Source organism: Electrona antarctica (genome assembly GCF_951216825.1).
Source record: "Electrona antarctica genome assembly, chromosome: 3".
Lineage (NCBI taxonomy): Eukaryota > Metazoa > Chordata > Actinopteri > Myctophiformes > Myctophidae > Electrona > Electrona antarctica.
The window spans coordinates 59,082,072-59,107,071 of record NC_136808.1 but is presented as its reverse complement, the minus strand read 5'-3'; the positions used below and the strand labels follow the sequence as shown (position 1 = coordinate 59,107,071).

The window sequence follows — 25,000 nt, the reverse complement described above, 5'->3', positions numbered from 1 at the left end:
TCATGTGGCGCAACACAGAGCGGGCTGCAGACATGAGGGCTGGTTTAGACTCGGCCTGCGCTGCACTGCCTGCTGCAGCACTCTGTGGGTTGAAGCCACTTGAGAGAGCTCTGTGTGTGTGTGTGTGTGTGTGTGTGTGTGTTGCGACAGAGAACACAGAGAGAGAGAGAGAGAGTTGAGGATGATAAGGGAGGCCCTACATCCTGCCAACCAGCCACCAGGACTCATGCTGGGGCCAGCGGAGCATGGCACTGCCTGGGGCTGGCCTGTGGTGACAGTGGCGGTTGTGGTTGTGTGTGTCGTGTGTGCGTGTGTGCGCGAACGAGATAGAGCCAGCAAGAAAGCAAATCTCTCTCTCTGAGGAGAGGAGATTATAGTATCATTAGAGCAGGGGTTCTCAACGTTTTTGGCCGGGGACCCCCGAAAATGCTTTGGCAATGTCTCGGGACCCCCGCCCCGCCCCCTCCCGACCCCCAATATAAATTGACTGCTACAATAACCTTAATAATAGAGACAATACACCATATATAAATACTGAAACCAGATATAATCATTAGGGAAGTTGTATGCATGTATTATGTGTACTATATGTAAACTCTTCATTTCCTTTTTCCAGCCATTCAGTTGCAAAAAAACACTTTTTCTTTTTGAAAATAATTTGGGGACCCCCCAAAATAATTTGGCGACCCCCCGAGGGGTCGCAACCCACGGGTTGAGAACCCCTGCATTAGAGGAGCATGTATTTTGAAGAAAGAAAAATCGGAGTGAGCACATGGTAATTAGTTAACACAATACCCGCCGGAATTCATTTATTAATTTACCGCGCATTGCCATGTTTTTTCCCCTTTAAACCCTTATTTTGAAGAGCCAAATATCCGTAATCGGATGTTACGATGGTGGTGTGTGGTGTCTTGACCGGTTGTTGTTCTCTCGCTGGGTGCCCGACCGCGAGTATCACAGCACCGGCTGTTGAAAAACCTTGTTTTGACCGGAAACGACATTCATTGCGCCCGATTTGGAGATAAAGGCCATTGAAAGCAGCACGTAGAGTGCAAGTGGATGCGCGCGCATCTTCAAAATGGCGTCGTCCAGTGTCTGGCCTTCATGGCTTAGAGTATATATTAATAGAGACGGCACCCGGAGGAAACCCTGAGGCGAAATGGACATAGTGGCCGAATTTGTCATTGCAGCTCGAGCCCGTTGACTATCATTGCGCACGGTCATGTTATTGGGTCCATGACACGTGAACGAATGTTTCATACGTGAACGTGTGTAAACGGCGCAATGATAGTCAACGACCAGCGTGTTCATGTTATTGGGGCAATCCATCCCAGAATGCACTCTGTTCCTACCCGGAAGGAGGAGTGAAATCGCCTCATGCGCTTTTTAGCAACTTAATGCAAGTGGATGGGAGGAGGAATCCGGTGCCGTCTCTATTAATATATACGCTAAGCTCCATGGTCCTATAGGCGGTGCGTCACTCTGTTGTCATATCACACACGGGTATTGATTTCTCATAAACCATCTGGCTGTCTGTGTCTGTGCACTGAGACAGAGAGGATATAGCTTCCATTAGGAAATGTAAACGGGAGACAAATTGGGTTTAGTAATCTGGTCGCCCGTGTATCAATGTCTCTGTGTTTTAACACGTTGGGGAAGAGTGAGATACATTTCATTAGAATATATAGAATATATCTCTGCTGTCGGGAGGGGTCTATATCTACCCAGCCATCCATCCATCCTCAACTCTTCCCATAAGCCATCTGGAGGGTGGGCTAGGCTGGGCCGGAGGCGTAGTGTTGCCACATGTCACCCCCCCCCCCCCCAACCCCTCCTCCATCTCCCCAGCCCATATACAGGACTATAGCTGCTGGCCGATCAGGGATGTTCTCGTAGGGTGGTACACAGTAGGCAGAGAGATATTTCTGTGTGTGTGTGTGTGTGTGTGTGTGTGTGTGTGTGTGTGTGTGTGTGTGTGTGTGTGTGTGTGTGTGTGTGTGTGTGTGTGTGTGTGTGTGTGTGTGTGTGTGTGTGTGTGTGTGTGTGTGAGAGAGAGAGAGAGAGAGAGAACTTGGGGACATGTGGGGATTTCAGGGGGCCCGCCTGGGCCATGGAAGACCACGATCAGAATCAATCTTTATTGTCACATTACAAGTAAGGTGGGTGAAAAACCTGCAGGCTCATCATTGCAGTGAAAAGATAGAGAAAAGAGAGGAGCATACAGTGCATAATATGACCATGTGAGTGCATAATAAATAAAAGGTCATACTGAAGGTATGTACAGTTGGGTGCCACCGATATTGTCCCTTATCATTTGACCCATTTAGGCCTGACCTCAAAATTTTCAAAAATCCTTCTAAATCCTCCAGTTTTCTGAAATAAATATTTTCACGATTTTTCAAAAATAGCAGACCTACAAGCTCGTAGCGCGCCACTCGGTGGCGCGCTATGAGCTTGTAGATCTGCTATTTTTCAATAGCTAAATTATAACATAATGTTTAAAACACCAAAAGGGGTTCCCGCCCAAAATGGGTTAACTGTCCTTTTTGCGCAGATCACGCAAACCTCAGCAAAAAGAAAAGGACAATATCGATGGCCTCCAACTGTACATTCACAGTCACCTTGGCTGTGGGTATCTGGGCAGAGAAGATTTCTTTTTTTGTTTTAATATATCTTTTTTTTTTGGATAGAGAGTTGGGGGAGTCCACCGCGCCCCGGGAATCAAACCGAGCACTCACTGTCAGGCGTTAGAGCCTGTAATAATATGTGGTACGAACCTATAGGCTATATACGTACGTGCCCCAACATTAATTAACCAAAGGAAACAATGGTCTCTACATAAGAACCATACAACTCTAACCCTATAGCATGGGCACTTAATATGCAAATCATATCTAAGAATATAAATGAGGTCCTTGGGACAGAATGTAATTAAGCTTGGATCTGTGCATAATGAGGGTACATCTGGGGTGCATTGACATGCCACCTCTTTGACTATACCACTGGTAAATGGTACCAGATACGGTAACATCCAGTGGATATGGTACCAGGTATACGGTACCAGAGAGAAAGACTGTGTGTGTGTGTGTGTGTGTGTGTGTGTGTGTGTGTGTGTGTGTGTGTGTGTGTGTGTGTGTGTGTGTGTGTGTGTGTGTGTGTGTGTGTGTGTGTGTGTGTGTGTGTGTGTGTGTGTGTGTGTGCACGCATGCATTTGTGTGATGTACAGTGCCAGGTGTGCAGTTGGGGGGCCAGGACAGGAGAGGGGCTCCTGTCAGAGGCAGGGGCCCCTGGGAGGTGTTTATTTGTTACCTCCGGAACAGTAGCATTCATCATGTCTACGTTATGAGTGTGTGTGTGGGAGGGGGGGGGGACAGGGACAGGTGAAGACAAGACAAGGGGTGGTGGGAGCCTCTGTAGGTCAGCGCCAATGTGGGGGCGACAGGGAGGGAGGAACTGAGTCAGGGTGGCTGACTCAGAAACGTAAATCTACCTAGAGAGAGAGAGAGAGACAGAGAGAGACAGAGAGAGAGACGGAGAGACGGAGAGAGAGAGAGAGTGGTAATTTGAAGAGTGAAAAAGTATGTGAAGCCTCAGTGCCTCTCTGAGGGGCCGATAGAGAGTGAGGGAGAAGAACAGAACAGAACAGAGGAGTAATCTAAGGACACATATCCACAGTGTAAGGACAGAGAGTGGTACGGACAGACAGACTTAAGACAGAGAGTGGTACGGACAGACAGACTAAAGACAGAGAGTGGTACGGACAGACAGACAGACTCAGGGCCAGACAGAGAGTGGTACGGACAGACAGACTTAAGACAGAGAGTGGTACGGACAGACAGACAGACTCAGGGCCAGACAGAGAGTGGTACGGACAGACAGACTTAAGACAGAGAGTGGTACGGACAGACAGACAGACTCAGGGCCAGACAGAGAGTGGTACGGACAGACAGACAGACTCAGGGCCAGCAGATGTGAGAAGAACAACAACAAGGGCTGAGTGGAGTTGTCAGACGCAGCATGGCTGTGTTCACCGTGTTGACAGTACAAAGACAGCGCTAACAACTAGTCCCTGCATGGCATTCTGGAAGTTTCGGGAGACTCCCAGATGGACCTATACAGTATTTGCCTCTTCAGGCCAGCAGAACCCCCAGGTGTGAGACCCAGCATCATGCCAGTGTGTGTGGAGGACCTCAGGGTTCCTGTCCGGGACCACAGTCGATCCTCCTGTGAGCACTACAAAATGGTAAGAGAGCAGAAAGTCAGAGAGATTGTAACGCTGTCATATGGCATACAGGCAGGGGCACAGTCACTATAACCGCCATCCATGGGGTTTGGGTGGATGACAAAAATGTGTGAGCAATGCATGTGCATGGAGTTAGTTAGTTAGTTAATGGCGTTGACTCGAGGGAAAGAGTGAGAGAGGGAGCGAGAGGGGATCTCCGCCTAAAATAGGAAGGTCTGAGGTCACGCCAGGTCCTACACTGTCACTCCCCATCATTCTTCTGGTCTATTTATAGAGGAGAAGAGCCGGAGGGACACGCAGGCCAGAGGCAGGTAGCATACTGTATCTATTCAAAGATTTATTTTACTCACGGGAAACTAACAGACGTTGTCCTTCTTTGATGTTGAACACACTTCAACTTTGGTGTCTGATGATGTACTACGTTTCCCAGCATGCCCTTCGACAGCCCCCCCCTGTCGTGAAACTACAACGCAGAACAATTCATTCATGTCTTTTTGAGAGGATTAGAATGTAAACACTAGGCAGGATTAAAGGGTGGGATGTTTCTTTAACTGCTGGGCGCTGGCGCTGCTCGCCAACATGACTCTTGTTACGAAGGGTATGAGATGTCACTCCGACGTCACTACAGTGACGTCAGAGACGACATCTTCAAGACTATAAAGAAGGAGCCTAGATAGGATTGAGTGAGCTTAAGCTATTGATACTTTAAGGACAACTATAAGATAACATTACGATCAACTTCCTTCTTCAAGAGTTCGTACTCACCCCTGACCTCAGGACGAACTCTCGGCTCCATATCTGGTATCTGATTAGATCCCCGTTTATATGGTCCTTCGAGCAGGAGTCCCGAGTGGAGTTCTGGTGCTAGTGCCTTTATCTTGCTGGATTTGAGTATCTCCGTGCCGGCCTGTAGCATTTTGATTTCCTCAGCGAAGCTGTCCTTTTGGGCCTGACTGAGAACGCTTATTTCTGCGTCCCGGTAGTCGTCGGAGCTTATCTCCCGTTCAACTCTGGCGCTGCTCGCCAACATGCCTCTGGCGCTGCTTACCAACATGGACTCTGGCGCTGCTCGCCAACATGCCTCTGGCACTGCTTACCAACATGGACTCTGGCGCTGCTCGCCAACATGACGCTGGCACTGCTTACCAACATGGACTCTGGCGCTGCTCGCCAACATGACTCTGGCGCTGCTCGCCAACATGGACTCTGGCGCTGCTCGCCAACATGACTCTGGCGCTGCTCGCCAACATGACTCTGGCACTGCTTACCAACATGGACTCTGGCGCTGCTCGCCAACATGCCTCTGGCACTGCTTACCAACATGGACTCTGGCGCTGCTCGCCAACATGACTCTGGCACTGCTCGCCAACATGACTCTGGCGCTGCTCGCCAACATGACTCTGGCGCTGCTCGCCAACATGACTCTGGCGCTGCTCGCCAACATGACGCTGGCACTGCTCGCCAACATGCCTCTGGCGCTGCTCGCCAACATGACTCTGGCGCTGCTTACCAACATGGACTCTGGCGCTGCTCGCCAACATGACTCTGGCACTGCTCGCCAACATGACTCTGGCGCTGCTCGCCAACATGACTCTGGCGCTGCTCGCCAACATGCCTCTGGCGCTGCTCGCCAACATGACTCTGGCGCTGCTCGCCAACATGACTCTGGCGCTGCTCGCCAACATGACTCTGGCGCTGCTCGCCAACATGACTCTGGCGCTGCTCGCCAACATGACTCTGGCGCTGCTCGCCAACATGCCTCTGGCGCTGCTCGCCAACATGACTCTGGCGCTGCTCGCCAACATGACTCTGGCGCTGCTCGCCAACATGCCTCTGGCACTGCTCGCCAACATGACTCTGGCGCTGCTCGCCAACATGGACTCTGGCGCTGCTCGCCAACATGACTCTGGCGCTGCTCGCCAACATGACTCTGGTGCTGCTCGCCAACATGACTCTGGCGCTGCTCGCCAACATGACTCTGGCGCTGCTCGCCAACATGACTCTGGTGCTGCTCGCCAACATGACGCTGGCACTGCTCGCCAACATGACTCTGGCGCTGCTCGCCAACATGCCTCTGGCACTGCTCGCCAACATGACTCTGGCGCTGCTCGCCAACATGACTCTGGTGCTGCTTACCAACATGGACTCTGGCGCTGCTCGCCAACATGACTCTGGCGCTGCTCGCCAACATGCCTCTGGCGCTGCTCGCCAACATGGACTCTGGCGCTGCTCGCCAACATGCCTCTGGCGCTGCTCGCCAACATGCCTCTGGCACTGCTCGCCAACATGGACTCTGGCACTGCTCGCCAACATGCCTCTGGCGCTGCTCGCCAACATGCCTCTGGCACTGCTCGCCAACATGGACTCTGGCGCTGCTCGCCAACATGGACTCTGGCGCTGCTCGCCAACATGACTCTGGCGCTGCTCGCCAACATGACTCTGGTGCTGCTTACCAACATGGACTCTGGCGCTGCTCGCCAACATGACTCTGGCGCTGCTTACCAACATGGACTCTGGCGCTGCTCGCCAACATGCCTCTGGCGCTGCTTACCAACATGCCTCTGGCGCTGCTCGCCAACATGGACTCTGGCGCTGCTCGCCAACATGCCTCTGGCGCTGCTTACCAACATGCCTCTGGCGCTGCTCGCCAACATGCCTCTGGCGCTGCTCGCCAACATGGACTCTGGCGCTGCTCGCCAACATGACTCTGGCGCTGCTCGCCAACATGACTCTGGCGCTGCTCGCCAACATGCCTCTGGCGCTGCTCGCCAACATGCCTCTGGCGCTGCTCGCCAACATGACGCTGGCGCTGCTCGCCAACATGACGCTGGCGCTGCTCGCCAACATGACTCTGGCGCTGCTCGCCAACATGACTCTGGCGCTGCTCGCCAACATGACTCTGGCGCTGCTCGCCAACATGACTCTGGCGCTGCTCGCCAACATGGACTCTGGCGCTGCTCGCCAACATGCCTCTGGCGCTGCTCGCCAACATGACTCTGGCACTGCTCGCCAACATGGACTCTGGCGCTGCTCGCCAACATGACTCTGGCGCTGCTCGCCAACATGGACTCTGGCGCTGCTCGCCAACATGCCTCTGGCGCTGCTCGCCAACATGGACTCTGGCGCTGCTCGCCAACATGGACTCTGGCGCTGCTCGCCAACATGGACTCTGGCACTGCTCGCCAACATGGACTCTGGCGCTGCTCGCCAACATGCCTCTGGCGCTGCTCGCCAACATGCCTCTGGCGCTGCTCGCCAACATGACTCTGGCACTGCTCGCCAACATGGACTCTGGCGCTGCTCGCCAACATGGACTCTGGCGCTGCTCGCCAACATGGACTCTGGCGCTGCTCGCCAACATGGACTCTGGCGCTGCTCGCCAACATGGACTCTGGCGCTGCTCGCCAACATGACTCTGGCGCTGCTCGCCAACATGGACTCTGGCGCTGCTCGCCAACATGCCTCTGGCGCTGCTCGCCAACATGCCTCTGGCGCTGCTCGCCAACATGACTCTGGCGCTGCTCGCCAACATGACTCTGGCGCTGCTCGCCAACATGACTCTGGCGCTGCTCGCCAACATGGACTCTGGCGCTGCTCGCCAACATGCCTCTGGCGCTGCTCGCCAACATGCCTCTGGCGCTGCTCGCCAACATGACTCTGGCGCTGCTCGCCAACATGACTCTGGCGCTGCTCGCCAACATGACTCTGGCGCTGCTCGCCAACATGACTCTGGCGCTGCTCGCCAACATGACTCTGGCACTGCTCGCCAACATGGACTCTGGCACTGCTCGCCAACATGCCTCTGGCGCTGCTCGCCAACATGGACTCTGGCGCTGCTCGCCAACATGACTCTGGCGCTGCTCGCCAACATGACTCTGGTGCTGCTTACCAACATGGACTCTGGCGCTGCTCGCCAACATGCCTCTGGCGCTGCTCGCCAACATGCCTCTGGCGCTGCTTACCAACATGGACTCTGGCGCTGCTCGCCAACATGACTCTGGCGCTGCTTACCAACATGGACTCTGGCGCTGCTCGCCAACATGCCTCTGGCGCTGCTTACCAACATGCCTCTGGCGCTGCTCGCCAACATGGACTCTGGCGCTGCTCGCCAACATGCCTCTGGCGCTGCTTACCAACATGCCTCTGGCGCTGCTCGCCAACATGCCTCTGGCGCTGCTCGCCAACATGGACTCTGGCGCTGCTCGCCAACATGCCTCTGGCGCTGCTTACCAACATGCCTCTGGCGCTGCTCGCCAACATGCCTCTGGCGCTGCTCGCCAACATGACGCTGGCGCTGCTCGCCAACATGACTCTGGCGCTGCTCGCCAACATGCCTCTGGCGCTGCTCGCCAACATGACTCTGGCGCTGCTCGCCAACATGACGCTGGCGCTGCTCGCCAACATGACTCTGGCGCTGCTCGCCAACATGACTCTGGCGCTGCTCGCCAACATGACTCTGGCGCTGCTCGCCAACATGACTCTGGCGCTGCTCGCCAACATGACTCTGGCGCTGCTCGCCAACATGGACTCTGGCGCTGCTCGCCAACATGCCTCTGGCGCTGCTCGCCAACATGGACTCTGGCGCTGCTCGCCAACATGGACTCTGGCGCTGCTCGCCAACATGGACTCTGGCACTGCTCGCCAACATGGACTCTGGCGCTGCTCGCCAACATGCCTCTGGCGCTGCTCGCCAACATGCCTCTGGCGCTGCTCGCCAACATGACTCTGGCACTGCTCGCCAACATGGACTCTGGCGCTGCTCGCCAACATGGACTCTGGCGCTGCTCGCCAACATGGACTCTGGCGCTGCTCGCCAACATGGACTCTGGCGCTGCTCGCCAACATGGACTCTGGCGCTGCTCGCCAACATGACTCTGGCGCTGCTCGCCAACATGGACTCTGGCGCTGCTCGCCAACATGCCTCTGGCGCTGCTCGCCAACATGACTCTGGCGCTGCTCGCCAACATGGACTCTGGCGCTGCTCGCCAACATGACTCTGGCGCTGCTCGCCAACATGGACTCTGGCGCTGCTCGCCAACATGCCTCTGGCGCTGCTCGCCAACATGGACTCTGGCGCTGCTCGCCAACATGGACTCTGGCGCTGCTCGCCAACATGCCTCTGGCACTGCTCGCCAACATGGACTCTGGCGCTGCTCGCCAACATGGACTCTGGCGCTGCTCGCCAACATGGACTCTGGCACTGCTCGCCAACATGGACTCTGGCGCTGCTCGCCAACATGACTCTGGCGCTGCTCGCCAACATGGACTCTGGCGCTGCTCGCCAACATGGACTCTGGCGCTGCTCGCCAACATGGACTCTGGCACTGCTCGCCAACATGGACTCTGGCGCTGCTCGCCAACATGACTCTGGCGCTGCTCGCCAACATGGACTCTGGCGCTGCTCGCCAACATGGACTCTGGCGCTGCTCGCCAACATGGACTCTGGCGCTGCTCGCCAACATGACTCTGGCGCTGCTCGCCAACATGACTCTGGCGCTGCTCGCCAACATGACTCTGGCGCTGCTCGCCAACATGGACTCTGGCGCTGCTCGCCAACATGGACTCTGGCGCTGCTCGCCAACATGACGCTGGCGCTGCTCGCCAACATGACTCTGGCGCTGCTCGCCAACATGACTCTGGCACTGCTCGCCAACATGACTCTGGCGCTGCTCGCCAACATGACTCTGGCGCTGCTCGCCAACATGCCTCTGGCGCTGCTCGCCAACATGCCTCTGGCGCTGCTCGCCAACATGGACTCTGGCGCTGCTTACCAACATGCCTCTGGCGCTGCTCGCCAACATGACTCTGGCGCTGCTCGCCAACATGACTCTGGCGCTGCTCGCCAACATGCCTCTGGCACTGCTCGCCAACATGGACTCTGGCGCTGCTCGCCAACATGACGCTGGCACTGCTCGCCAACATGGACTCTGGCGCTGCTCGCCAACATGGACTCTGGCGCTGCTCGCCAACATGGACTCTGGCGCTGCTCGCCAACATGCCTCTGGCGCTGCTCGCCAACATGCCTCTGGCGCTGCTCGCCAACATGGACTCTGGCGCTGCTCGCCAACATGGACTCTGGCGCTGCTCGCCAACATGACTCTGGCGCTGCTCGCCAACATGACTCTGGCGCTGCTCGCCAACATGCCTCTGGCGCTGCTCGCCAACATGACTCTGGCACTGCTCGCCAACATGACTCTGGCGCTGCTCGCCAACATGCCTCTGGCGCTGCTCGCCAACATGCCTCTGGCGCTGCTCGCCAACATGACTCTGGCGCTGCTCGCCAACATGCCTCTGGCGCTGCTCGCCAACATGCCTCTGGCGCTGCTCGCCAACATGCCTCTGGCGCTGCTCGCCAACATGACTCTGGCGCTGCTCGCCAACATGACTCTGGCGCTGCTCGCCAACATGCCTCTGGCGCTGCTCGCCAACATGCCTCTGGCGCTGCTCGCCAACATGCCTCTGGCGCTGCTCGCCAACATGGACTCTGGCACTGCTCGCCAACATGGACTCTGGCGCTGCTTACCAACATGGACTCTGGCGCTGCTCGCCAACATGACGCTGGCACTGCTCGCCAACATGGACTCTGGCGCTGCTCGCCAACATGACTCTGGCGCTGCTCGCCAACATGCCTCTGGCGCTGCTCGCCAACATGACGCTGGCGCTGCTCGCCAACATGGACTCTGGCGCTGCTCGCCAACATGACTCTGGCGCTGCTCGCCAACATGACGCTGGCACTGCTCGCCAACATGACGCTGGCACTGCTCGCCAACATGGACTCTGGCGCTGCTCGCCAACATGACGCTGGCGCTGCTCGCCAACATGGACTCTGGCGCTGCTTACCAACATGGACTCTGGCGCTGCTCGCCAACATGGACTCTGGCGCTGCTCGCCAACATGACGCTGGCGCTGCTCGCCAACATGACGCTGGCACTGCTCGCCAACATGGACTCTGGCGCTGCTCGCCAACATGACGCTGGCGCTGCTCGCCAACATGACGCTGGCACTGCTCGCCAACATGGACTCTGGCGCTGCTCGCCAACATGACGCTGGCGCTGCTCGCCAACATGGACTCTGGCGCTGCTTACCAACATGGACTCTGGCGCTGCTCGCCAACATGGACTCTGGCGCTGCTCGCCAACATGACGCTGGCGCTGCTCGCCAACATGCCTCTGGCGCTGCTCGCCAACATGACTCTGGCGCTGCTCGCCAACATGGACTCTGGCGCTGCTCGCCAACATGGACTCTGGCGCTGCTCGCCAACATGACGCTGGCGCTGCTCGCCAACATGCCTCTGGCGCTGCTCGCCAACATGACTCTGGCGCTGCTCGCCAACATGACGCTGGCGCTGCTCGCCAACATGCCTCTGGCGCTGCTCGCCAACATGACTCTGGCGCTGCTCGCCAACATGACTCTGGCGCTGCTCGCCAACATGACTCTGGCGCTGCTCGCCAACATGGACTCTGGCGCTGCTCACCAACATGACTCTGGCGCTGCTCGCCAACATGACTCTGGCGCTGCTCGCCAACATGACGCTGGCACTGCTCGCCAACATGACGCTGGCGCTGCTCGCCAACATGGACTCTGGCGCTGCTTACCAACATGGACTCTGGCGCTGCTTACCAACATGACGCTGGCGCTGCTCGCCAACATGGACTCTGGCGCTGCTCGCCAACATGACGCTGGCGCTGCTCGCCAACATGGACTCTGGCGCTGCTCGCCAACATGACGCTGGCGCTGCTCGCCAACATGGACTCTGGCGCTGCTCGCCAACATGGACTCTGGCGCTGCTCGCCAACAGGCCTCTGGCGCTGCTCGCCAACATGACTCTGGCGCTGCTTACCAACATGGACTCTGGCGCTGCTCGCCAACATGGACTCTGGCGCTGCTCGCCAACATGCCTCTGGCGCTGCTCGCCAACATGACTCTGGCGCTGCTCGCCAACATGGACTCTGGCGCTGCTTACCAACATGACTCTGGCGCTGCTCGCCAACATGACTCTGGCACTGCTCGCCAACATGGACTCTGGCGCTGCTTACCAACATGACTCTGGCGCTGCTCGCCAACATGACTCTGGCGCTGCTCGCCAACATGCCTCTGGCGCTGCTCGCCAACATGGACTCTGGCGCTGCTTACCAACATGACTCTGGCGCTGCTCGCCAACATGGACTCTGGCGCTGCTCGCCAACATGCCTCTGGCGCTGCTCGCCAACATGCCTCTGGCGCTGCTCGCCAACATGCCTCTGGCGCTGCTCGCCAACATGCCTCTGGCGCTGCTCGCCAACATGCCTCTGGCGCTGCTCGCCAACATGCCTCTGGCGCTGCTCGCCAACATGCCTCTGGCGCTGCTCGCCAACATGACTCTGGCGCTGCTCGCCAACATGCCTCTGGCGCTGCTTACCAACATGGACTCTGGCGCTGCTCGCCAACATGACTCTGGCGCTGCTCGCCAACATGGACTCTGGCGCTGCTCACCAACATGACTCTGGCGCTGCTCGCCAACATGGACTCTGGCGCTGCTCGCCAACATGCCTCTGGCGCTGCTCGCCAACATGCCTCTGGCGCTGCTTACCAACATGCCTCTGGCGCTGCTCGCCAACATGACTCTGGCGCTGCTCGCCAACATGCCTCTGGCGCTGCTCGCCAACATGCCTCTGGCGCTGCTCGCCAACATGGACTCTGGCGCTGCTCGCCAACATGCCTCTGGCGCTGCTCGCCAACATGCCTCTGGCGCTGCTCGCCAACATGACGCTGGCACTGCTCGCCAACATGCCTCTGGCGCTGCTCGCCAACATGCCTCTGGCGCTGCTCGCCAACATGGACTCTGGCGCTGCTCGCCAACATGCCTCTGGCGCTGCTCGCCAACATGGACTCTGGCGCTGCTCGCCAACATGCCTCTGGCGCTGCTCGCCAACATGGACTCTGGCGCTGCTCGCCAACATGCCTCTGGCGCTGCTCGCCAACATGCCTCTGGCGCTGCTCGCCAACATGACTCTGGCGCTGCTCGCCAACATGGACTCTGGCGCTGCTCGCCAACATGCCTCTGGCGCTGCTCGCCAACATGCCTCTGGCGCTGCTCGCCAACATGGACTCTGGCGCTGCTCGCCAACATGCCTCTGGCGCTGCTCGCCAACATGGACTCTGGCGCTGCTCGCCAACATGCCTCTGGCGCTGCTCGCCAACATGGACTCTGGCGCTGCTCGCCAACATGCCTCTGGCGCTGCTCGCCAACATGGACTCTGGCGCTGCTCGCCAACATGCCTCTGGCGCTGCTCGCCAACATGCCTCTGGCGCTGCTCGCCAACATGGACTCTGGCGCTGCTCGCCAACATGCCTCTGGCGCTGCTCGCCAACATGCCTCTGGCGCTGCTCGCCAACATGGACTCTGGCGCTGCTCGCCAACATGCCTCTGGCGCTGCTCGCCAACATGACTCTGGCGCTGCTCGCCAACATGCCTCTGGCGCTGCTCGCCAACATGCCTTGTAAACTGGCGGATATCTTTAGAAGGATGTGTGTCTAACAGCGAGTGGAGACCCAAAGGAGGGTCGCAGGACTCGCGGGCATAATTCCAGTCCTAACCAGTTGGGAAGCTATAGCTGCCGCTTTCATAGCGTAGACCACGAGAAAGAAAACATCTGCGTTTCAGTTTGGCTTTTAGCTTCTGAAGTTCAAAAGTTTACTCTGGCTTTGAAAAGGTACGGGAGAAGAAAGCAGTGTTATCAGAGCGTGTCCTTAGTTGGTCCACTGGACTCTCCGTTCAGTGCCATTACCTGCTATTAGCCTTACCTAGCCGGTCCTTAGTTGGTCCACTGGACTCTCCGTTCAGTGCCATTACCTGCTATTAGCCTTACCTAGCCGGAAACCTTTAAGATCCCCGGGACCAAAAAGCCAAAGCTTCTCGTGAGAGATAGCGCTTTTATACGGCAACGTTGTCGTGCCTCTCCCTCGGTTTCATGGATCAGTTCATAGTGGCGTGTGAAGTGCTTTTCAGGTCTTTCACTGGACCCTGGCAGTAATGAGGCTAAATGTCACATTAGTTATCGAGGGAACCGGCCTGGAAAGGCTACTGTAGCTCTGTCCATGTACACTATGTGAGAACCATAGAAACGTCATTGTGCTGTACAGTGTACACACACATGAACATACCTTTGACTTCAGAGTGCTCGAATGGAAAGTAGGAACAGTGGGGTTGTGGTAAACCATCTTTGTAGCTATGTGTTCTTGCTGTCGGTTTGAATCCTATGATTCCTACCTGGCTGTTGTACTTCCCTTATCCTGGGTCTCTCTGTGAAGTCTACCTGCTGTTGGTGTCTTTAAGGAGGTCTCATAAAACAATGTGGAACTCCCACTTTATATAGATAACAAGAAGACAAGATGCAATAAATATACACAGTATATGTAATATATTATATACACAGTAAATATGCACAGTTAAATCCTCAGTGATAATTTTACTCAGAAGAATGGGAACCAAAAGGACCGAATGGTCCAGCATGGAATCACCACTTGCTTTAGATGGAACTAAATGGATCCAACGGTGGAGAGTTGTGGAATGATTTTGGAATGATTCTGGTTAAGAGTTTAATGACATAATAGGATATGTTGGCAAGGTATTGTGAAACATACAGATGGTAGTATTATGGCTGCAGCCTGTACTGTGGTGTTTGCTCAGTAAACAGGGTTCCACTTACAAGTCACTGTTTGACAAACAACAGCAGAGATGAAAGAGGCAGATTCCAAAGAGTTGTTGGTCTTGGTGAGTGACTTCTCGATCCCTATAGAAACATGCAGGCACACATGTACACGCACGCACCCGCCCGCACGCACGCACGCACGCACACTCACACTCACATATGCTGCACACACACACAGAACCACACACACAGCCTGTCACAGTCCCAAACCTCAGCTTGCACTGTAATCAGTGGTTGTCGTGATGTTTTGTGACTTAGGCCCAAACTTGGCCTAGAGCCTCCTCTTAAAACACAACACAGCGAGACGAGACACAACAACACAACACAACACAACACAACACAACACAACACAACACAACACAACACAACACAACAACAAGTCACCCCTCTCCTTCATTCCCCAGCTCTCATCGCTCCATCTCTCTGCAGGGGATGGCCTGTGTGCGTCACACATGACCACCACCCTCTGGGTGTCACGCTGGGCCAGTGAGTCAGCGAGCCTGGCTACTGCGGATAGGATAGTGGATGTGGAGCAGCGATGATGGCCTGTGGTGGCACACAGTGAATTGTCCTGTGTTCCGTTAACTCCTGAGAGTTGCAAAAGGATATATTCAGAGGATTTGACTGTGTCAGTGAGTGCCTATGTGCGTGCGTGCGTGTCCGCCTGATTTCACATAATGTAGCTGTCTAGATGCCCTCATCACGTGTTTATGGGGGTGACATACATTGTTACTGTGTGTGTGGAGGGGGGGGGGGGGGCTGTGGGTTACATTGGGGGGTGTGTATGTGAGAATTCACAAATCACTGTTGCTTGTTGACTGGTCGTTACGTTGTTTTCTAAGAGCAGCCACGAAGAGATGTCACATCTCTGCTGTTTCCTTCCTGCTGGTTTAATATTCGGCGCTACCTGCTGTGTATTGTTGTGTACTTGGAGAAGGAGGGGTTAGCTGATAAACAGAGAACCTTGTTGGCAAAATGGTCCACGTTTCACTAGAGTGATGATGTCCGAATCAGAGGGATGTCCCCCGGCTCTACACCCATTCACTGTACAGCTTCTAGAAATGACTAGCATTGAATGAGAGGTTCCAGGGTTACTGGCAATATTTGGTATATAGGGCCCGGGGAAGGGAATTTCCCTGTTCATTTCAATGTGACTGTTTGTCCAAAGATCCCAGCCTGTCCTACGTGGTTGAATCTGCATATAGAGACAGACAGCTGCATGGACTTTAGTTGTCTTAATAATATTCTATGTTACAACATGGTCACTACACGGATCAAGGCTCCATATTTCTTAATATTGAGGGTGGTAGTTAGTTATATAAGTTATAGCCTAACCTTATTTCACGTCATTTCTCTTGTTTGATGTACTATAGATCCACATGGTCTGATGTGGGAGGTGGGAAGATGGATGTGAAACGACTGTTCAGAATAGTCACTCACTGACATTCTGTCACTGACTCACTGCTAATGTGTTGTTCACAGAGTATATATGAATAGAGATGGCACCCGGATGAAACCCTGAGACGAAATGGACATAGTGGCTGAATTTGATATTGCAGCGTGGGCCCAAACACATGAACGTGCTGGTCCGTTGACTATCATTGTGCACGTTCACGATGACACGTGAATGCTGAATGCCTGCAATGATAGTCAGCGGCAGCGCGTTCATGTGTTTGGGCCCAATCCATCCCAGAATGCACTCTGTTCCTACCCAGAATGCACAGTGAAATCGCCTCATGCGCTTTTGAGCAACTTAATGCAAGTGGATGGGAGGAGAACTCGGGTGACGTCTCTATTCATATATACTCTAAGATTTGCACACCTAAGACCGGTGCGTCGGAAATGACCACGCTAGGGGGCTGAAAAATGTGGGACACTTTGGGAAACACTGTCCTAGTCGTCTCCTAATTAATGTGCCATATAGTGTCATGGTAAATCAGTGTCCTACATATTTTGAGGCAAACCTGGAGACTGAGACATTCATTAAATGGGTCTTATGATCAAAATTAGAACATTATAATGTTATGTAAAAAACTAAAACAAGGCCAAAGACAAGGCCAAGTCTAGCCACGGACACCGACACATTGGTCTGTGTGCGAACACATTGATGACCCCTGACCCCGGAAGTGAATACTTCTTCCACTACTGCTCTCATACCCCCCCCCACCCCCCCCCCCCCCACCCCGTGTCACCCTCAAGGTTCCTTGACCTTTCTGTTTCCTCCAGCTCTGTGAATGACAGCTACCCGTTTCACCTGGGTTTTAATTACACTGCAAAGCCTTCAATTTACCTGCCTGAAACTACTTCAAAGGAATCTCTCTTTCTCACACACACACACACACACACACACACACACACACACACACACACACACACACACACACACACACACACACACACACACACACACATACACACACACACACACACACACTCATGTTCTATTTTCCTGGACCAGCGAATTGAAAGGATATATATCCTAATCCGTTGCTGGCATGCAGGCTCTGCCTCAGCACTGTGTGACTCGCAGATCTTTTAGAAGAGTGTATGGATCGGTCTGTCGTCTATGTCCCATGCACCAAGGCTGTGTGTGTGTGTGTGTGTGTGTGTGTGTGTGTGTGTGTGTGTGTGTGTACGGTTGAGAAATGACAGAGTTACAACCATGCTGTTGTCGTGCTCAGACGCACCCACACACCCACCCACCCACCCACACACATAGTCACTTAAGGAAGTGGTTGCACCACTTAAAAAACAATACAGTGCAATATTATAATGTAGCGGGGCCCGGGAGGGTATAGATGGCCTATAGCAGTTAAGGCGCAACCACATATAGCCTGTAATGCAGCCTGACAGTGTGTCGCAAGTTCGATTCCCAAGCCTGACGTCCTTTGCTGCATGTCACTCCCTGTCTCTGACTCCCTGTTTCCTGTCACTCTCCATATAAAGGCAGAAAAGCCCAAAAATGATTAAATGAATCTTTAAAATATAAGAATATATATATTATGTACACTACAGTATACCCTTTTACACTTTCAGAGTTAAATTCACTCAAGATTTCACTGCCTGGCCAATTCTAGAGTGTGCTCAGAAAACATTTGCATTGCTTTGTGGTGTATGTGTTTCCATATGTTTGGGTGTCTGTGTCTCGTGTCTGCGTGCGTGCGTGCGCGCGCGCGTGTGTGTGCGTCCGTGCGTGTATGTTCTTACTCGGTGAGGGAGAGAGAGAGCTTGAGAGTGAGTTAGACAGAGAGAGAGAGAGAGACTAATTATGAAAGAACCTATTCAGATTATTCTGATGCTCCCCCCCAGCATTTGAAGGGCCTTTTCTTGTCCCCAGAGGATGATGTCAGCCAAAGCCCAATTGAAAATGGCCCGCCTGCCGTGCTCTCTCTCTCTCTCTCTCTCTCTCTCTCTCTCTCTCTCTCTCTCTACCCCGCCTCCCTGTCTCTCCCTCTCTCTCTCTGTCCCCCCTCTCCCCCCCATATGAATGCCCCTCGCCCCGGCACAATGGCCCCACTCAATTTGAATACCACGCGGATACACGCCAGCCTGGCCGTCCTCCCCAACAAAAGAAAAGAAAAGCAGGGACCGCTGTGCTGCCGTTCGTTCATGCAGTGCAGTTATTTATTTTATTAGGAGTCGTAAAGATGTTGGCCCCCGATCACCTCCTCCCGCGTCTCCATGCGCTGCCGATGGAGTCCGCCGTGCAGCGGCCCGCTATGCCTCCTCGCTGGATTCCTTTGGGGGCGAGGCGAGTGTTTGTTTTGTAAGAGTTGGTAATTGAACGTTGCGTGTGTGTGTGTGTGTGTGTGTGTGTGTGTAGATCTACACAGACTGGGCCAACCACTACCTGGCCAAGTCAGGACACAAGCGTCTCATCAAGGACCTCCAGACCGACGTGTCAGATGGAGTTCTGCTGGCTGAGATCATACAGGTCGTGGGTAAGAAAACACACTTATTTTCCCCTCTTCTTCTGAAACGTTATTCTTTTAGGGGGCGCTATAGCCAGAGATGTCCCGATACTGTATCGGTATCGGAAAAGTATCGGATCGGCCCTTATTTGGTCATATCGGGTCATATCGGTATCGGCGAATATGCCAGTCTAACACAGGGGTAAGGGGTTGACACTATGGCAGGTAAATACAATGTTGGGGAATGTGGAGTTTGCTTTGGAGTTGCCCAAACTGCAAGTGCACATTTGAGTGAGGAGTCTGCTATAAACACAACACGAGATATATAACTAGATAACTATAAACACTATTCCCGGTTGGTGGAATCGGTATTCGGTATCGGTTAACACAGAAATTGTGGTATCGGGATCGGATCGGAAACGAAAAAAGTGTATCGGGACATCCCTAGCTATAGCCCCTCCTCCAATGCATGGCTTTCCGAAATTACGCCATAGGCCAGCCCAAGTCTATGGACTTGTTTAGGGTAATATAGACAGTCATCTCGCTGATATAAATTCATCTTGTAATACACTTATTTCATTTTTCATTTTTCACGGATAACATGCCCCCTAAAATCTCACAAGTGTGATTTAATATGTTTGGGAGTGGGAGGATAACCTTTGCTTAACCACTTGGACCCTATAGTATAGGTGAAAAAATCACACCTGTGTGAAGTGAGGGGCGCTCTTATCATCGTACATCATCGTGCCGTACAATAGACACTGTGTCTATATTTGCTCAGACACTATGACGTAAAATTCTCCATTCATTGTCAAGGGGAAGTTAATGTTTTTTTGTGTAGGACAACATTTGTGAACATACACTAAAAGCAGGAAAAAGAAGGGTGCCTAGTATGGACCCCTGGTTGGACCCCCAGTCAACTAAGTATTTACTGTATGGTTTATTTATGTGGTTAAAGCTTACAGATACAAGTACTGGAAGACTTGTAAAGGAAGGGTCTTGTGAGGGGTTTGTTTTGTGCGTTTGACAACCGGGGGACTTTTTTAAGCGGAGGAAGGAGTTTGGTTGTAAAAGTGTCAGCATGCTCGCTCTGTCATCCCCTCTGTGTTACTCACTGGCAGACAACCTTGTCATTTACTGTGTCTGAACTATAAGCCTGTCATCTCAGCTCCGCACGCACGCACGCACGCACGCACGCAGGCACACGCACGCACACGCACACACACGCACACACAGGCCCACCAGCTGACCAGTGAGTCAGCTACTTGCTAACTTCCTCAGTTCATACAGGGCAGTCAATAGATTCAGAGCGTTGATACACACTGCTGCTGCTGAGGGACTGTATTGATGATGAATGCACATGATTGTACTTTGCTGAAGGTCATTGACGGCTAGCGGGCATTATGACAACCTTTTGGAGGAGCTTGTAAATATCATATACTGTTTGTGGACAGCACACTGCAATCTCTGCCTGTTCTCATTATGTTGTGGTTGTGTAAGTATGTGTACTGTATATATTGTTTGGGGCAGCGGTGGCCGAACGGTTTGCGGAGCGGTCTTGTTATCGGAAGGTCGCCAGTTCGTATCCCCGGACCGGCACGTTAAAATGACCACCGCTGAAGTGCCCTTGAGCAAGGCATTGAACCCCTACCATGAAATGTTCTATGAGCAGGGTCTGGCTGTAAACAAGTTCGTCGAGCTTAAACAAAGAACTTTGCTTTGCTTTGCTTTGTTATAAAGACCCGATTATACTTGTTCTATTTATACACCCTGAGTTAAAAATGGATGAATTAAAGCTTTCAATGTGTAGCCAATACATTCTTGACGATCTCCAATCTCTGCAGGCCCATTCCAGGAAATTCCCACTAACCCCCGGCTGTCTCATTCTGGGATTTGGGTGAGGGGCCTTTTTGGGTTGGGGGGTGGGGGCGGGGGGCATCCCCTCCGTACCATACCATACCATACCATACCATAGACTGGAAATGTGACACTTTGTCATGGAGATCTGAGTCATGCCAGCTCATAGAGACTTATGGAACCTGTCATATGTGACTAAATTTGACTGAGGGACTGCCATTGGACTTTTTTTAATTTTCGTTTTTTCATGTCATATGAAAGCAGGGAATCATAGCTTCAAATTGACATATTGGTTGTTCAGTTTGACCCACCAGTTTTGGAGATATGGCTTATAGAGTAATGTCTTGCAAAAAAAAAAAAAGGTTTTCCTCCTCTGGTGAAAAGCTGTAATTTGCGCGATGGCAGTCTCTCAGTCAAATCTGGTCACATATGTTGTCTTATTTAGTCCTCTGCTCTCATCTTTGAACTGCCACCTGACTGTCTGTCTGTCTCATTGATTGACTTACTAATTGCCTGCCTGTCTAACTGATTGACTGCACATCCAACAGAGACCAGCCCAACAGCCAACCCTCTATGTCTTTCTGTAAGAGCTGACTATCTGTCTGCCCGTGTGATTCACTGAGCGACTCACTGCCCCTGCAGGCTGTTTCTTTTTTTTATATCGTTCAGACTGTATTCCCACTACTAACAGCTGAGCACTGTTCCTGCACTATCGTATAGATGTATTCCCACTACTAACAGCTGAGCACTGTTCCTGCACTATCGTATCGATGTAGCCGTGCCAAACACCCGGCGAAGACTTGTTCCATTCACCTGTTGTGCGCTGCCTTTCCTGCCTGGTGCCCTGTGTGTTCCATTCACCTGTTGTGCGCTGCCTTCCTGCCTGGTGCCCTGTGTGCTCAGAGAGGAAATCTCACACCACACTAATTGTACGCGGGCGAAACTAGAGCAGCTAGTTTTAATCTTTGTGTTTTTGTGTGAACACATGAGACTGGGGGACAGAGACACAGTGGGACAAAAGAACCCATGAGACTGGGGGACAGATACACAGTGGGACAAAAGCACTACTGGACAAAAGTAGCTGCACTGTGATATCCTGAGTGTTAATTCAACTCTGCGAGGGTACCAAAGTAACCTTCCGTACCCTCACAGAGTTACAAATTGATACATTAAAACAGAGGATTTCACTGTTTATAGTGACACTATGACACTAACCACAAAAAAAGAAAGAAAGAAAATAAATTGGGTGTCAAGGTGATATACAGTAGAAGCTTGAGTGAGGCCCCTTAGTTCCTCCCGAAGGTCTGAGTTCATTCCCTGTGTCCTCTAGAGCCAGGCTCTGGACCCTGCTGTTCATTCACTGTGTCCTCTAGAGCCAGGCTCTGGACCCTGCTGTTCATTCCCTGTGTCCTCTAGAGCCAGGCTCTGGACCCTGCTGTTCATTCCCTGTGTCCTCTAGAGCCAGGCTCTGGACCCTGCTGTTCATTCCCTGTGTCCTCTAGAGCCAGGCTCTGGACCCTGCTGTTCATTCCCTGTGTCCTCTAGAGCCAGGCTCTGGACCCTGCTGTTCATTCCCTGTGTCCTCTAGAGCCAGGCTCTGGACCCTGCTGTTCATTCCCTGTGTCCTCTAGAGCCAGGCTCTGGACCCTGCTGTTCATTCATTGAAAATAGCTCTGGATTAAAGTGTCACTTTAAGCCAAATATACCATTTCAGGAGGAACTTAAAATGTTGAACTTCACCCTCATAATGTAGCCTACCAGTAATAATGTTAACCTGACTCCGCCAGCTGGTGGCAGCAGTGAGTTCCTCCTCCTGCTTCCCATCTGGACTCTCTTATGGGCAGAGACGATGCACTCCGATCAAATGCTGATCGGAGCGATATGCGGGCGTATGCGGCCGCTAGAGGCTCGACAAACTGCACTTTGTCGAGTGCCTACTGTGCGCTTTGCACACAAGTAGGCCATAAATGACCTACTAGTGCGCAAGCAGAACGCGCAAGTACTGTCAACCGCTACAAACTTTCAAATCTCTGGCTCGCAATGGTGACGTAATAAAGATAGGTTTCAGATTACATACAACATGTATGTATATGTATATGTAATTTGTAAGTTGATTAGCAGTATACTGTGGTTACTTGGGTCGTTTGATGCGTATGCCGTGGCTGCGTATGACGGGATGAAGATATGTACCAATGCCAGTGTTTAACTGGCTCTTGATGGTGACGTAATAATGATATGTTTCAGTGTCGGGTGGATTAAAGAAAATGCCTCTATGTATATATGTAATTTGTAAGTTGATTAGCAGTATACTGTGGTTACTTGGGTCGTTTGATGCGTATGTCCCGTAGCAGCATATGACGTGATGAAGATATGTACCAATGCGTCATACGCAGCCACGGACATACGCATCGGAGCACCGGACAAACATCATTACTTGCACGCTCTGCTTGCGCAAGTAAGTTGATTAGCAGTATACTGTGGTTACTTGGGTCGTTTGATGCGTATGTCCGTAACTGCGTATGACGTGATGAAGATATGTACCAATGCCAGGGTATAACTGGCTCTCAATGGTGACGTAATAATGATATGTTTCAGTGTCGGGTGGATTAAAGGTAATATGTATACATGTATGTAATCTGACACCAATGCCATATCAACACAAATAAATCATTACGTCATACGCTGCCACGGCCCACGGGACATACGCAATACGCATCGGAGCACCGGACAAAAACATTACTTGCACGCTCTGCTTGCGCAAGTAATAATACTTACAGTGCACACCAGTGAATGCAGCAGCTTGTTACTGTGTGTCTGTTTGGGAGAATTATATGGACATTTTTGACAACTATCAAAATGCAGGTCCTTTTCCTGTGCCCAGTGGCGGAGCTGCACCGTGGGCCCCACTATGTATTGTGTGATGTATTGTAGGAGACTGTGCATGCTTGCTGTTGGCACAGTTGTCAGCTGTGAGATGATAGGCCTGTCTCAGCTGCTTGCTGAGGGATGAGAAGGGGGACACACACAACATGCACACGCCCCCAGCGTGGTGGGGCCCCGGTAGCCCCTCACTCCCATTTGCTGTGACAGGGGGAGAAAGGGGGGTGGGGGCAATGTTGTCCACAACTACAGGCCTTCGACACCTCTGCCCTCCTGCCCCCCTCAGTCACATTGTGTGAGAGACACACACACACACACACACCCACTACCACACACATTTCTGGTGGATATCATATACAGAGGATTACATTGGCAACAAAGACACTGGGAACACCACTTTAAAAAGCCATTATTTTTCTCTCCTTCCTCTATTCTGTCTCTTCTACATCTCTCTCTCTCTCTCTCTCTCTCTCTCTCTCTCCTCAGCCAATGAGAAGATTGAAGATATCAATGGCTGCCCCAAGAGTCGTTCTCAGATGGTGAGTGACCTTCCAAGTTTGTTTTGGCAGAACACCGCTGTGTCTCCCTCTTTGTGTTTGTGTGCTTTTTTTCTGTGTGTGTACTCAAGTGTGCAGCCAGAGCGCTGGGTTAGATATAGTCCTATAGCAGTCTGTTGATGCCTGTGGCCCCATGCAGCCAGAGCGCTGGGTTAGATATAGTCCTATAGCAGTCTGTTGATGCCTGTGGCCCCATGCAGCCAGAGCGCTGGGTTAGATATAGTCCTATAGCAGTCTGTTGATGCCTGTGGCCCCATGCAGCCAGAGTGCTGGGTTAGATATAGTCCTATAGCAGTCTGTTGATGCCTGTGGCCCCATGCAGCCAGAGCGCTGGGTTAGATATAGTCCTATGCCAGTCTGTTGATGCCTGTGGCCCCATGCAGCCAGAGAGCTGGGTTAGATATAGTCCTATAACAGTCTGTTGATGCCTGTGGCCCCATGCAGCCAGAGAGCTGGGTTAGATATAGTCCCTATAGCAGTCTGTTGATGCCTGTGGCCCCATGCAGCCAGAGAGCTGGGTTAGATATAGTCCTATAGCAGTCTGTTGATGCCTGTGGCCCCATGCAGCCAGAGCGCTGGGTTAGATATAGTCCTATAGCAGTCTGTTGATGCCTGTGGCCCCATGCAGCCAGAGAGCTGGGTTAGATATAGTCCTATAGCAGTCTGTTGATGCCTGTGGCCCCATGCAGCCAGAGCACTGGGTTAGATATAGTCCTATAGCAGTCTGTTGATGCCTGTGGCCCCATGCAGCCAGAGAACTGGGTTAGATATAGTCCTATAGCAGTCTGTTGATGCCTGTGGCCCCATGCAGCCAGAGCGCTGGGTCAGATATAGTCCTATAGCAGTCTGTTGATGCCTGTG

At 53.0% G+C, this 25,000-nt stretch overlaps 1 protein-coding gene across 1 annotated transcript in view; it reads left to right on the top strand.

Moving 5' to 3' along the window:
• nav2a (neuron navigator 2a) overlaps positions 1 to 25,000 on the top strand; it is a gene marked incomplete at its 5' end in the record, with an annotated part of 162,383 nt that overhangs the window by 32,159 nt on the left and 105,224 nt on the right. The window contains 2 exons of the mRNA XM_079496421.1: positions 18,758 to 18,875; positions 24,069 to 24,121. Coding sequence (XP_079352547.1) covers positions 18,758 to 18,875; positions 24,069 to 24,121 — 171 coding nt within the window. The remainder of the gene's footprint in view (positions 1 to 18,757; positions 18,876 to 24,068; positions 24,122 to 25,000) is intronic.